Source organism: Polyodon spathula, chromosome 31 (genome assembly GCF_017654505.1).
Source record: "Polyodon spathula isolate WHYD16114869_AA chromosome 31, ASM1765450v1, whole genome shotgun sequence".
Classification (NCBI taxonomy): domain Eukaryota; kingdom Metazoa; phylum Chordata; class Actinopteri; order Acipenseriformes; family Polyodontidae; genus Polyodon; species Polyodon spathula.
Window position 1 is genome coordinate 1,431,515 of NC_054564.1, and position 14,754 is coordinate 1,446,268.

The 14,754-nt window shown below is 44.5% G+C and overlaps 1 protein-coding gene across 5 annotated transcripts in view; it reads right to left on the reverse strand.

Moving 5' to 3' along the window:
* Positions 1 to 232: 232 nt before the first annotated feature.
* Positions 233 to 14,754, reverse strand: part of tet3 (tet methylcytosine dioxygenase 3) — a 50,609-nt gene continuing 36,087 nt past the window's right edge. For all 5 annotated transcript variants that reach the window (XM_041233398.1, XM_041233395.1, XM_041233397.1 and 2 more), the window contains 7 exons: positions 12,860 to 12,953; positions 12,427 to 12,635; positions 10,869 to 11,019; positions 10,313 to 10,402; positions 8,513 to 8,650; positions 7,318 to 7,672; positions 233 to 7,160 (listed from right to left, as the gene is read on the reverse strand). In XM_041233398.1, coding sequence (XP_041089332.1) covers positions 5,323 to 7,160; positions 7,318 to 7,672; positions 8,513 to 8,650; positions 10,313 to 10,402; positions 10,869 to 11,019; positions 12,427 to 12,635; positions 12,860 to 12,953 — 2,875 coding nt within the window. In that variant the 3' untranslated portion in view covers positions 233 to 5,322. The remainder of the gene's footprint in view (positions 7,161 to 7,317; positions 7,673 to 8,512; positions 8,651 to 10,312; positions 10,403 to 10,868; positions 11,020 to 12,426; positions 12,636 to 12,859; positions 12,954 to 14,754) is intronic.

A 14,754-nucleotide genomic window follows, 5' to 3' on the forward strand; every position in this document is an offset into this window, starting at 1 on the left:
ATGGTTTTAGGAAATTAACAGATTTAAAGTTTAAGAAGACACCAGGAATCGCTGCGGTATGAGTTCTGTTTTTATGATGACAGCTGCTAAATATTTATATTTTTTGTTTGTTTTTTTATGTTCTCTCTCAATATTCTTTTAAATAAACTAGTTTTCAAGTTGTCATTAATATTATTATAAGCATTATTATTGTTATTATTATTTTTATTATTATTATTATTATTACTAAAATCAAGTTTAAAAGTGCTTTTATAAAAATTCTGCTTTTTTCAGTATTTACAATTTTAAAAAAAAAGAAAAAGAAATTATAAAATAATTCTAATAATATTTGCGTTTTCCGGGCATGGTTGATTTAAAAAAAAAAACCCAAAACGCGTGTTTGTAACATAAGAAAATAAAACGCAAAGGTTACAGTAAACTGGATTGATTCTCAGTTGTGCGCCGTTAAAGCACAGGAGAGCACCATGCTATCCTTAGCAGACAGATCTACAGTACACAGAAACACCTGTCTCATTCACACACCTGGAAATAAAACACCATGCTTCCCAAGAACAGAGACACTGCTCTGGGTTAAAGAGATCACCAACCACACAGCCCCTCCCTAAATCAAAACATACATTGTGTGTATTCCAAACACACTGGGACCCAGTTACGAAAGACTGAGTAGCTTCAAAACTCATCTCAGCTTCCTTTTTATTAGTTCAAGGTGTTTCTAATTATTCTCAGCGGTTCTGGCCTCTGCTGCTCCAATATATTGAGTTGTTATTTTAAATCTGCCTTTACCTGGTCTTGAGCTGTTTTGAGCTTGTCTGCAGAATCCTAAGTGCTGGGATTGAACAGCCTGTCTCATTTTATTCAAATCAAGTGAGAATATGACCTTTCAACTGCCAGTCCCACCTAGTATATGCATCACCTAGTATATGTATCACACAGTTTGAATGGAATGAGGCAGGCTGTTTAGTGCAGGCAGTTAGGATTCTCTAGATAAGCTAAAAGCAAGTTCAAGATACAGGTAAAGGCAGAGAACAACGGCAACTCAACATTGCAGAACCACAGTGTGCTGCCACACACAATGACAGCATGATAGCCAACGTCACAAAACAGTGAAATCGCAATCTTAAAAAAAAAAAAAAAAAAAAAAAAAAGCTACAGAAATGATATCTGAAGCTAGTTAACCTTCAGACTCTGTTTCTCGAGGGATCAAATGCAGAAAAACGACGTCTGTTTGTAAAAAGACACGCAACACTTAGTGAGTAGGTTCTGTTCCGAGTTTGTCTGAAGTTTTGCACCATTGGAAATGCACGTGAATGCTGGAGAGTTTGAATTGAGCACCAATTCTGTTTGCTGCCAAGTAAATGAGCGCAGCTCAGAAATAAAACGCAGGCTGAGCTTCTGAATGAAATACAAATGCAGATTGTGACCGTGTCTACGTCTCTCGAAGAGGGTGAGATATTTGGAGCCCTACATCGGAAATCGTTTCTCAGTTCAGGCACAACAGATGGAAGTTGCAAAGCTGTCTTAAATCATTAATGAGAACGCCTTTGCACATTTCACAGTATTGTAAAATGCAAAGACCGCTGCCCAGCTGCACTACCGTATACAGGTCGTCTATAACACACCCTGGCATACAAGTTGAATTCTGTAATTCATTAAAAAAAAACTAAAATATTTTAATAATAACAACAATAATAATATTCATTATTCTTTTTTTTCTGGATCCTTATTGTAGGAATCATGGAATTGTCTGAAAAATGACCCCCCCCCCCCCCCCCCCCCCCCTTTTTCATTCCCCTGTTTAAACCAAATGAATGGTGTGTTAATTAAAAATTGGAATTGAGAAAAAGTAATTTGGTCATAGGTCTCAATTCAGTTTCCTTTTAGCTGAAAAGGAAATTGTACATTAACACATTTTGCTTGTATCAAACGTTACTTCGCATTTTATAAAAATGTATACAGTGAAAAAGCTTTCTTAAAAGCAACCAACAATATATATTCTAATAAACGAAGCAGCCTTCACTGCAATTTCCCCTTCAGCTAAAAAAAAAGGCTAAATGAATCTGAGATCTATATATCTTTCCATAACAAAAACAAAAACAAAAAAATACAATTAGAATAATAATCTCTTGGCCTTTTTTCATTATTCAGTTTTCACAGTTCAAATTACAATGTTGTTTTGTTAAACCAGGGTTATCGCCAGAGTCCATGATGTCAAGTTTCAAAGCGGGTTTTTCCTTTTTTTTTAAATCTGCAAATTAAGAACTCAGTTTGCCCTGACAGGGGTGTAATAACCTGTAATCTGTAAGTGCTAAAAACTGTATTAATAACCCCGGTGTTAACATCGCAGTCAAAGTGCAATCCCAGATACACTGGATTACATCTCAGGAAACAAATGTATTCAACCTTTGTGAAGTGCACTGATTACAAGTCAGATGATCAGATCATTAATAAAACAGGAGTCTAGGTTTAACCCTGGTTTGATTCGTGTGTTCAGCTTATACGCTGGTGAGTCCGGTATGCAATCTGCATTGGAAACACGCCACAGAGCTCGGGTATACCCGTGCGCTCCAGGATCTTCTTCAGCGTTCAAGGACTGAGGGCTGTAAGGGAGCACCGTAGTCAATCATTATAGTAAACGTGAATAGCACCAGTATGTAGATCTTGCCTGCGTTAACATGAGTTGCGGTTTTGCATTTGCTGTGCGCGCTGTCGTTCTCTACTTGACTGCCGCGCGCATCTAATTTAACAGACACTTGGATTATGTCAAAAATGTGTAACATTTTTCGTTTCTGATCTTAAACACAGTTGTATCTAAAATGTATTAAAAACAATGTTTTATCTTAAATATTTTTTTTTGTTGTTCTAAACACTTAATGCAGAATAGCATTTCTGTAATTATGAGATCCAAAGATCTTTGATATTTCCTTTATAGGACTTAGTTGTCTAAAGTATGACATTTTAAAACCCTTTATGTATAATTCTATCAAGACAAGCAATAAGCAGGTTGGAATTTTGTCAAATTTGTACATTAAAAAAAATTCTCTGATCATCTAATTTTTCTCATGTCTTAATAAACTACCAATCCAATAAAAATTCAATCATAAAAAAAAAAAAACTACCAATCCAATAAAAATAAGGAGTCATAAATCCTTTAAAATCCTTTAAAAAAATCAAGGGGAACTTGTCTTGCGCGACAAAATATACATAATTAACTCAGAATCGGATTATAATTTTTATCTTTATCAGAAATACTTAAAAAAAACAAAAAAAAACAAACAAAACATTTTAAAAGTTTTCAGGGGTATCCTTGTGCCTCAAATTACAGAAATGGGGGAGACCTTTTTGATGACTGACCCTATCACCAGCGACGCTACGTTGCCATATAACCCAAGAGATCTCGGGGTATCTTGGAGTACAAACCAACACTGCAGTGTCGTGTCTGTACCCAGCACCATGCCAGCTCGCACCACGGTGACACAGTTAGCCATTCCAACCTGGATTGTTTGTCGCTTGTCCTTGGCAGTTTCGAGTAGAGAACGGTCTACAGCAAGCACAAAATGTCCCGCTATGTCATATAAGAGCACCAGGAACGTAGTATTTCTGCACGTGCGTAAGAGCCATACAAATAAAAAAAAATGTGCTGGACAGTCCCTCTGGGGTTACCCTCAATCCCTATGCATATGTAAACACAAACCTGTGAGAATTCAAGTGTAGTCAAAGCACACATACAGGGTGACTCATAACCAACCGAGCATGTGAACAAACTACTGCAGAACGCGAATTAAGCGCCAGCGTTGGCACGGTAACTGGTAATTTGCACAGGACTGCTGTGGATGGGTATGGTCTGTCTCGATGTTTTTCATGGACCAAGCACTTCAGGAACAGTGGCTTGAAATCCGGTTCTAGGAGCCCTATTTTGAGGTGGCCGTATCAAACCCCAAGACTCCACTGGTGTGCTGTGCAGTGGACTGAAACCGAGTTTCCAGAAACCAAGTTCCAAGCCACAAATAGGCTTCGTGTGCTTAAATCTCTGGGAATACAAATTCACTTTGTGGCTTGGAACTAGGTTTCATGGACAATGCATGGCACACCAGAGGAGACTTGTGGCACCATTTCAGCCAAGCTTGAGTGACACAGCAAAGATGCCTCAAACTAGTTCTCCTCGTCTCCTGGAAGCAGGTTTCAAGCCACTGGTCCTGAAAAGGTAGCTTCGTGTTCCCAGGACTTTCTGAATCCCCCCCATCAATCAACACTGTACGTGTTTCTGTCTGCTGTCTGCTGTCTAGGGTTGAACCTATAACGATAACTATTAATCATAATTATAATAACACATTTTCTTATGGCACTGGTGGTTATGAATCACCCAGAGAGACCGATATCAGCATATTTTTAGCAGATGCATTAGGTACAACATGATGTGCTATGTCACAGTAACTTGTACAACATGTGTAAGGACTTTGCATGACAAACTCTGTGCTTTGCCACTTGTGAGACCATACTTAAACACAGTGAGTGATCACAATGTAAAGAGGTTTCAGTGTAGATGTCCAGTTTTGCACAGCTAATCTGCTTCCTGAAGACAGTGGGACTCACATTAAGATGTGCTGGAATTGTGGAGCTTGTAGTTGTAGAAAAAGGCGCCCAGGTGATTCAAAATTTCCTGCATGTTTTGTGAAAATGATGTAACCTGTTCCTCTTCGAGTTTGGAGAAAGAAGCAGGGTTTTCAAATCTACTTTCTTTCTCTCTTAAATTTAAATGTTGTTGTTGTTGTTTTTAAATAAAATAAAAGGAACACAAATTACAATAAATAGTAAAAATGAAAATCGACTTTAAAAACTTTTCGTGGGAGAAGCGTATTACTACTATGTTTACTTCTTCCGGTTATGTGCAAGTTTTTAAAAACTCGGAGAGAGAGTGAGAGAGAGAGAGAGAGAGAGAGAGAGAGAGAGAGAGAGAGAGAGAGAGAGAAATAGACTGACTCCAGGAAACGTTGTCCGTTGTTTGGTTGTTGTCGTTATTATAATCCGCACCCTTTTAAAAAATAAATTAAAAATTCCTGTAAACTCCACTGTATCCAGCCCCCCCCCAAAAACCACTCGGTTGTCTGAGGATGAGAGAGAGGAGGATCAAAAATCTCGCTCCCAAACAAAAAAGAACAAATAACAACACAAGTATAAATCCCCCTCTGTCTGAGAAGAGGCAAGCACCAGGAACAGCTAGAGCGACCCGCAAGAAGGAGCTGCTGTTGAATTTGAGGTAAAAAAAAAAACACACACACACACACACACAAAAAAGAACGATGCTAAGGTCCACCGCGCGGAATCTCAGATCCAGCGGCTGTAGGGTCCCGTGACCTGTGTGTAAGCATATGAGGAGACCGTGATCTGAGAGTTGGTGTTGAGGCTTGTCCCGCGCCGCGTAGGTGGGAAATCCTTCTTGTCTCTTGCCAGTGCTTCGGGGGCCGGGCTGGCGGCGTTGCTAGTTCCCCACTTCCGCTTCTTCACGTAGGCCTTGATGTCCTCCTGGGGGATCCCGAGCCGGGCTGCCTCCTCCTGCCTCTGCCTGGCACGCTCTGCCAGCACCTTCATCTTGGCCTCCCACAGGGCCGTCCCGTGGCAGGGCTGATTGAGGTTCTTGTGCTGGTAGAAGACCAGGGAGATGCGGGCTGGGTGGCTGCGGTCTGGCTTCTTGAGAGGGGTGGTGGCGTGGAGCTCCCGCCGGGCGCACTCGATCAGGACAGAGCCGTGTGCAGGGGCCACCGCCACGCCCCCGATGTTGGGGTCCAGGAAGTTGTGCTCGCTGTCGGACCACTCCTCTTCGGGCTCCCTCCTCCTCTCCTCCTCCTCCTCCTCCTCCTCCTCCTTCACTCTCTCCTCTTTCTCGTACGGGTCCCAGAACATCTTGCTGGCTGAGGCTTCTTCCCCGCTTGCCTGGAAGGGGTTGGGATACAGCTTGCCCTCTGGAGTGGGGATTGGGGTGGTGGCTAAACTGTGTCCTGAATTGGGAGCAGCTCCAGCAGCGGCCGAGCCCCCATAAGACTTCCAGGCCTTCTCATGGAGACCCACCGGAGTCGGACTCCGGTTCTCCCACATCTTGTCAGGGTAGCCACCGGAGGCCGGCCTCTTTTGGCTACCGACACCGTTCCCTGGGTCACTGTTGCCGTGACTGTACCCCACTTGGCTCCAAGGTTTCCCTTGCAGGCTGGGGGAGGGGGTGCTGGAGTTCTCGTTGGGTTTGAAGCCGTAAGGATTCCCCCCTGCAGGGTTCGTGTGGTGGGGGGAGGGAGATGGAGAGGGGGACTGGGAAGGGGAGGCAAGGCTGCGGTGGGTCATTTTGTTCCACTGTTGCTGCTGCTGTTTCTCCACACCCATCTGCGCCTCCGCTAGCCTGGGGCTGGCTCGTATAAGAGAGGAGGAATCCCACAACCTTGTGCTCTCCTGGAACTTAGCGCTGCTGTTATTCCACGACCTCTCCATGGCCAGATTCCCGTTCACTTTGTATCCCGGCCACTGCTCGTGTTGCGGGGCCGGACTGGACCCTGGAATTCCGCCCACGTCCGCGCTGGGAAGGCTGGGAATGCCGTCACAGTCGGGATACGGCGTGTGATCCACCGGCTCCTGCTTGATGGCCCTCGTCAGGGGGCCTGGAACGCTCCTGGTGTCTCCTGGGATCTGACTAGTCCGGTGAGGAGCGGAGAACTCGGGAGAACACCGCACAGAGGGAGGGTAAGCTGGCTCCGAGAACTCGGGATAGGCGTGGTTCAGGCTGGCCTGCAGGGTGCGGACGTCCGGCTTTTTTTCGTAGCCGCCTGCACAAGCTGCGGGCCAGCAAGCCCCGATCCTGCCCTCATAGCCCAGGAACTGAGATGGGAAGATGTGGTTCGGCGGGTAGTTGTAATATCCATAGGGCTGCGGGAACTTGGGGTGAAAGCCGTTGATCACTGCAGGGCCTGGAGGTGGAAGCGCTGAGGGAGGCAGGCTGGACCTTGCATAGTACGAAGGGTAGGAGGGGTAGCCGCTGTTCATGGAGTAGGCGTCCACTGGTCTGCAGCCTCCCAGGACGGAGAAGCCATCCAGGGCAGGGTTGCAGTTCCCATTGAAGCCCTCAAACCGATCTTTGTGCTCCATTTTGATGGTGGGTTTCACCTCCTGTTTGGGGATGCCTGATTAAAAAAGAAGAAAAAAAAAAAACATGAGGAAAAATAATTTGGTCTCGCGACTAACTAGTTGTGCAGCGCTTGTTAGTATTGCTTTTTTTCTATCATCCCTGCTTCGCGGAAAAAAATTAGCAAAACGTTTTTTTTTTTTTGTCTCGGTCACCTTTGTTGAGCTGCTGGTTCTGCGTCCTGCCCGTCTCATTGACCTCACTCTTGATGATCTTCTCGGGGATCTCCAGCGCCTGCTTCTCCTTCTGGTTCTTCTTCTTCTCCGATGCGGTTTTCTTGGCGTCCAGCCTGCGTTGCCGGCACGACTTGGCGGGCTCCGGGAGCTTGCGCACCTCGCGCCGGAAGTTGGAGAGGACCTGGATGGCTCCGGACGTCATCTTGCGCTGCTGCCCCTCCTCGCTGCCGAACTCGTCCGTGAGGGAGACCTTGTAGAGCGGCAGAACGTGGAGCTGCTCATCCTCCGCAATCTTACCCACGAAGCGGTTGTCTTCCTTCGTGAGAGTGCACACCTGCCGGGGAGGGGGGGAAGCATTCGAGATTAGTTCTGATGCGGGTCCGCGAAACCCCATCCTATAAATTCCAAACTGGTAAAACTGGAAGAAGAAACACATGGCTGGTTTCACAGATACCGATTCTCACTGATGTAAGACCTAAGGTAAAATCTGTTACTGCAAAATTAGTCCCGATGAGGGTAAGTGAAACCAGTCACAAGCCAGTTAGACAAACTTTCCGTCTCATGCCTTCTTCGGTAGTTGAAGTGTTTGCCAAATCTGGAAATCATTTTGGACAGTGGGTGGGTAGGGTTAGGATTGGGGATGGGGATGGGGTTGGGGTTGGGGTTGTTAGGGTTGGGGTAAGGGTTAGGGTGGCTAGGTGCTGTCAGTGTTTTTAGGGGGATGTTTTGTTATAACAGGCTGTGCAGTGGCATCAGGTGTTATTTTGGTAAACCTCTCTGAGAAGGCTTTGGCTTGCAATATATACAGCTCTGGCCAAAGGTTTTGCAACACCCTGTAGAATTAACTAATTTTGCTTCATAAAGTCGAAATGTTACGTTAACATACTGAATTACATACCGCTCTGTAGTTTTCCTTATGCTTCTTGAAAAACTGAAAAAATTGAAAAATGTGACGTTTTGAAACCTAACATGAAATACTGTAATATTATAGCTTCAGGTAAAGTTTTTTTCCAATATAATTTCATAGTTTCTTTGTTCTTTACTAACAGATCTGAATTACGTTCTTACAGGGTCTCAATCCTAAAATTCTAGGTGATGCAAAACCTTTGTTCATAGCTGTCGATAGTAAGTGCAAGATTGCTGCTGTATTGTAACCCGCATGCTCCTGACGTACCACCGTGCAGCCGTTGTAGAGGTTGTGCTGGTCCTTGTGAGCGTGAGCGCAGAAATCCATGCAGGCCGTCACTCCGGAAAACGGGCGTCCCTCCTTCAAACCCAGCCGACAGTCCGGGGCTGACTGCTCGGTCGAGACCTGAGGGAGAGGGGGAGAGAGGGAAGGGAGAGGGAGATGGTGAGAGGTAGAGAGGGTAGAAAGAGAGAGGGAGAGGGTAGAGAGGTAGGGGGAGAGAGGGAAAGGGAGAGGGTAGAGATTGAAAGGGAGAGAGAGGGGGAGAGAGAAGGAGAGGAAGAGAGAGTGATAGAGGGGAAGAGTGGGAGAGAGAGAGGAGGGAACAAAAGAAAGAAAGATTATTACATTTCCAGTCAAACCCACCTGACATCATTCCTGTTAGTGTTACTCCTCCACTTATTATCACCACACCCAAATGTCCTGAATGTAGTCAGCAGAGACAAGCTCCTGGTAATCTGGGTGTTATCACACTCCAGTTACACGCTCTCACGTATTGTGCACTTCTTTGTTTTAATGCTGAATTTCCCAGGTTTTTGGTGACATCCTGGTAAAATCAACTCTGCTTACCGTCCACATTCCTGCACAGTCCCTTTCAGGAGACATTAAAAGGTTCGGCTGTATTATTAATGCTGTTCCTTTGGGATTATATTATGACGGACTGATTGACAAGCCCTGCTTTTTGCAATGGAGATTTGGTGTAGAACCCAAAGCCCCAAGCATTTCATTTCAAAGGGCCTCTTGTTTGTGTTTCCTTGCTGGGACGTTTTCATTGAGTTATTTAGTAACCGGACCCTCCCTGTGAAACCCCAAACGAACGAGTGAGCCATTTCAGACTGTGAACTAATTAACTCGTCGATAATTAACTAGAATGGTAAACTAATGTTAAAGTAGGCTCGGTGGTCCAGTGGTTAAAGAAAAGGGCTTGATACCAGGAGGTTCAAAAGCCAGCTCAGCCACTGACTCCCTGTGTGTGACCCTGAGCAAATCTTTTTTTCTATTGTGCCTTCCATAGTGGGCCACCATCACAAAGCGTTTTACAAGACACGAGACTAGGGTATGTGAACTAAGCATCAGCTGCAGAGTCACTTACAAGAACGTCTCACCCAAAAGACAGAGCACAAAGGAGGTTCAGTGACTTGCTCAGGATCACACAGCGAGTCAGTGCCTGAGCTGGGATTTGAACTGGGGGCCTCCTGGTTACAAGCCTGTTTATTTGGACCACACAGCCTCCAAATCACTGAACCTCCTTGTGCTCCGTCCTTCAGATGAGACATGAAACAAACAAGGTCCTTTTGGAAGCGACTCTGCAGCAGCAGCAGCAGTTCACCCCCTAGTCTCTTTAAGTCACTTTGGATAAAAGCATCTGCTAAATGACTAAATAATAATAATAATAATATAATAATAATAATAATAATAATAATAATAAAATAATTAAGGGGGAAGGGATTATTTTTAATAAAAACACCAAATTTCAACCGTGACAACGCGTTGTGCAACACCGTTAAAACATTTAGACACAAAATCTGTGTTTTTTTTGTTGACCCTAACCCTAACCCTAACCCCAACCCCAAACCCTAACCCTAACCCCAACCCTAACCCTAACCCTAACCCCAACCCCAACCCTAACCCTAACCCTAACCCTAACCCCAACCCTAACCCCAACCCCAACCCCAACCCCTAACCCCAACCCCAACCCTAACCCAACCCCAACCCAACCCTAACCCCAACCCCAACCCCAACCCCAACCCCAACCCTTGTTCCCCCATTCCAGCCTCAACCCCTCACCTGGTTTGTGTAGGCCTGGGGGGCTAGCTGCTTGTACAGGGGGGCCAGTTGCGTCGCCAGTTCCTGGAAATTGTCTCTCAGATTCTCCTCCTAAAAAGAAGGAAACAATAGGGTTATCATGCTGGTGACACCAGACAGGAATACACCAGACTGCAGCCCAGTTCACTTCTGAACACAACAGCAGTGCTGCTGCTACCAAAGAGGCACGAAGTTTACACCCATGCCTTTCGCGTTAGAAGACGGAAGACTTTCTTTTTTTTAGTGCTACTGTATATCTTAAAACTATGGTTATTTACCATGTCAAATTAGCTTCCCTTTTGACCTTGCTTTACTTTTTGTTAAGAAAATACAGAGCTGTACCAAAGGGGACTAAAAACTCTTTTGACAAGCGTTTCGACCTGAAATCTTTGTCTTCGATTGAACTTCTTTTAACCTTTACACTGTGGCTGATCAAGCTCTTAGTAAATGCTGTACCTAAGGTAACAGTGGGGTAGTGCAAGATCAAGTCTAATCTGTGAAGCCCTGGGGGACAGGCAGGTATATGCCACGGACGCACCTCTTTGGGGTGGTCCCCGTGCAGTCTGAACTTGCGTGGAGTCTTGCTGCGGGCGTACTTGCAGCCATTGAAGTACATGCTCCAGGAGCAGCCGAACGAGAAGGAGGCTCCGCAGGAGTCAGGATCCTTCCCTTGGCAGGCACAGGTGCGACTGTGGGGAGAGAAAACCATCAAAGCACTGCAATACTGTCACACCGCAATACTGCGATACCGTTACATTCTGACAGAGCATACCACAATACTGTCACATTGTGACAGTGAATACACCAATACTGTGACATTGTGACAGTGCATACAGCAATACTGCAATATCGTGACCATAAAACTGCAACACTGAAATACAGCAACACTGCAATACTGTGACATTGTGACAGTGAGAACAGCGCTACTGAGATACTGCAACACTGCAATACAGCAACACTGCAATACTGTGACATTGTGACAGTGAGAACAGCGCTATTGAGATACTGCAACACTGCGACACTGCAATACAGCAACACTGCAATACTGTGACATTGTGACAGTGACAACAGCACTACTGAGATACTGCGACACTGCGATACTGTGACATTGTGACAGTGAGAACAGCACTACTGAGATACTGTAACACTGCGACACTGCAATACAGCAACACTGCGATATTGTGACATTGTGACAGTGAGAACAGCGCTACTGAGATACTGTAACACTGCAATACAGCAATATTTCCAACATTCCGTTTAAATGGAATGTTTGTTACCTTGGATAAGTCGTCAATATCTGACCACTGGCAAACCCCAAACCTTTCCATGATCAAACTTGAGAAAAGAATCCCCATTCGTTTTTGAATCGACATTTCCATGGCACGGCTGGAGATTTGAGTTTTGATCGTGGAAAAGCCTTGGGCTTTCCTGTACTCTGATACTGAGGATGACTTATCCAGTGCAACACAAACGCTTCTCCTGCTGTTCAGACCATCAGATACGCTTCGAGAGGCTGGAACATTAACCTTGTTTCAATGGTTACATTTCTGCGGATATTTTGATATTTCTGCGGAAGTTTTAAAAGCTCTGTGTTTCTCCTGTCCTGCAAGCCCCCCACACCCCCACACCCCCGTACCAAACATGTACCTGGGACAAGAAAAAAAAAACTAAGACAAGAACACAGTGGGCTAAATTCTCAAAGCTATTCCATTTCGGAGGAGAAACGCATCTACTAATGTTACCAAACCAGATAAAGACAACTAAGACAATTCAGGTGCATGAATGAAGGATTACGCTGATTTTAATTTGTTTATGTGTTTAATTGGTGTGTTTTCTATTATTATTATTATTGTTTGTTTATTTTAGCAGATGCCTTTATCCAAGGCAACTTACAGAGACTAGGGTGTGTGAACTATGCATCAGCAGCAGAGTCACTTACAACAATGTCTCACCCGAAAGATGGAGCACAAGGAGGTTAAGTCATCATCAGGACGCAGATGTCAAACCCCCCCCCCCACCGACAGAAACGATCCCCAAAAGAGCTGAAACAACACATGGGCAAATAAACACGACCCTGTCATTCACTCGTCACTCACTCATCGTTCAGTCCGCAGCGCCGGCTCGTGGGGTTGCCCATCTTGGTGAGGGTGTCGGAGAGCTCTCGGTACAGTGCGTCCGCCAGCCCCCGCGGGACCCCCTCCCAGGCCAGGATGAGGATGACGATGAAGGAGTTGGCACAGTGATGCCCCGTCCGGTGCCGCACCAGACACAGCAGCTTCTCTGTCTCACTCGCCCTGCGGATCACCTGAGAGAGAGAGAGAGAGAGGTCTCAGTATTATAATAAAATGTTTTCTATTCGAATGTTGGGGTTGTGGTAGAGTGGCTGTGAAATCCCTCCTCCTGTCCACCAAAGAGGGAGTTCATGACGCCAGTCTGAATGAAACGAACATTTATTTGAATTCGAATCACTGGCCCAGCCACAGAAACTCCACTTTTGCAACCACTGTTGCGCCACTGTGCTGCACTCACCCACTTAGCGATGGGGCAGCCCTGTGAGCTCTTGCCCTCCTTGCCAGTGTAGAGCACCTTCTCAATGCGGACAGCCTCCCCCTTCTCTCCAAACCTGCACAGCAACAACAAAACAACAGCTTATATAGCACCTTGACAACTTTTTGGTTTTGCTTTGATTCGTTTTTTGTAGTTTAGCTTTACCTTGCTGTGTAATGAACCGAAAGCTCATTGAATTGAATGAGAAGGCAAGGGCTGGACGAGGAAAAAACAATTGTCTGGCGATGTCAGTTCCTTACAGCTGGTCCTGTGCTTGTCTTACACTTTGCTATGCTTGAAGTCTACCACAGCAAACAATCGCTTTACCGTTCATTCTTTTTTTTTTTGGTTAATACAGTATAATAGCAATGTATCACTGTATAGCGATTTGCATCCATGTGCAGCAGTGTATAGCAATCTGTATCAATATATCAGTGATAGGAAAAAGACTCCCATTGCATAGCTGTTTGATCCATTCTTTGTTTCACTATGAGTTTAATAAGACACACCTGAGCTTGTTACCTGCACACACTGTGGCTAATCAAGCTTGTGGTAAAACCTGGAATGGGGGACACTGCAATAGGAGTCTTATTTCCATCCCTGCAATTCAATGCATCAGTGTGTATCCATGTACACCAGCATACAATTATGTATGTGTGTATCGCTGTACATCATTGCTGTTTATCACTAGGCATGGCTGTGTATCACTATATCAATGTCTATCCAGTTTTCTTGTCTCGGGATTAACACACTGAGCTCCCTTCTAAAAGCTTACTGCGCCATACATACTGTGTTTCAAGCAAAGCAGAAGTGTAGTAAATAACACTACAATCCTACTTTCCTATAAGCATGTATACTGTTTACAAAAGCCAACTTCCCGACGTTTCGGTACGTTTAACATACCTTTGTCAAGGGAAAAATTATGTTTGAAAACAGGCTTGTGATGCCATGGCAACTACACACACTTATTTCTATTTAAATCTATGAATGTCATTGACTACATAGTTAATGATGTAAAGATCTGCTGTTCCTTTCTATGTAAACCTTCAAGTACAGGTAGTGAGTGTACGTATCCAATTATGTTCCATTATTCTTGTCTATTTGACATTATCTAATTTGATTTCTAAAACTACACATTGTAGGTCATCCATTCATATCAGTATACCTTACTTTAGTTTTATCAGATAATCTGATAGGGAGTCAGAAGCTATTGTTTTTTCTTTGCCCCCCCCCCCCCCCCCCCATTATTATTTTGTCTTTAATTGCCAATTAAAACCTGACGCTTGGACAGCACTTCAGTCTGAGATCAGCAGGGGGTGAGCAACTCCAGGGGTCATGGGTGACCCCAGGGAGTAGGGTCAGAGCGTCACGCCACCTCAACAGAAACACAACGACCCCGTGACCTGACCATAACTTTACCAATCTGCGATGGACCCCAATTATCACTCGCCATTCTGAAGGAGGACTGGCCTAGGGCTTCTTTGGCTTCTAATGAGAAGGACGCTGTATTATTAAGTCTACTCTAAGCTGTAATAAATAATCCATCTTATGAGTTTCCTGACTGAACACAAAACAAAAAGTTGTCTCCAGTGCTCATGCTTTTTAAGCGCGTAACTCATTTTTAATTTAACTTCTATTTGTTTTTTAAAGTCGTAAAACACCTGTTCATTTCCGCAAAAAACTAAAAATTTTGATTTCAAGCTCTCTCTATTTGATTATGATTTTTTTTTTCTCCTTTCAAAAACATAGGAGTTAGAGGAAATGCTTCAGAAAATATTGGTTGATGTTGATTAGAACATAAATATAGCTCGATCTTTAACTATACTAATAAGAAAGCCGCATATAATCCTATACTGGACCGGCACTGAAGTTGAAAA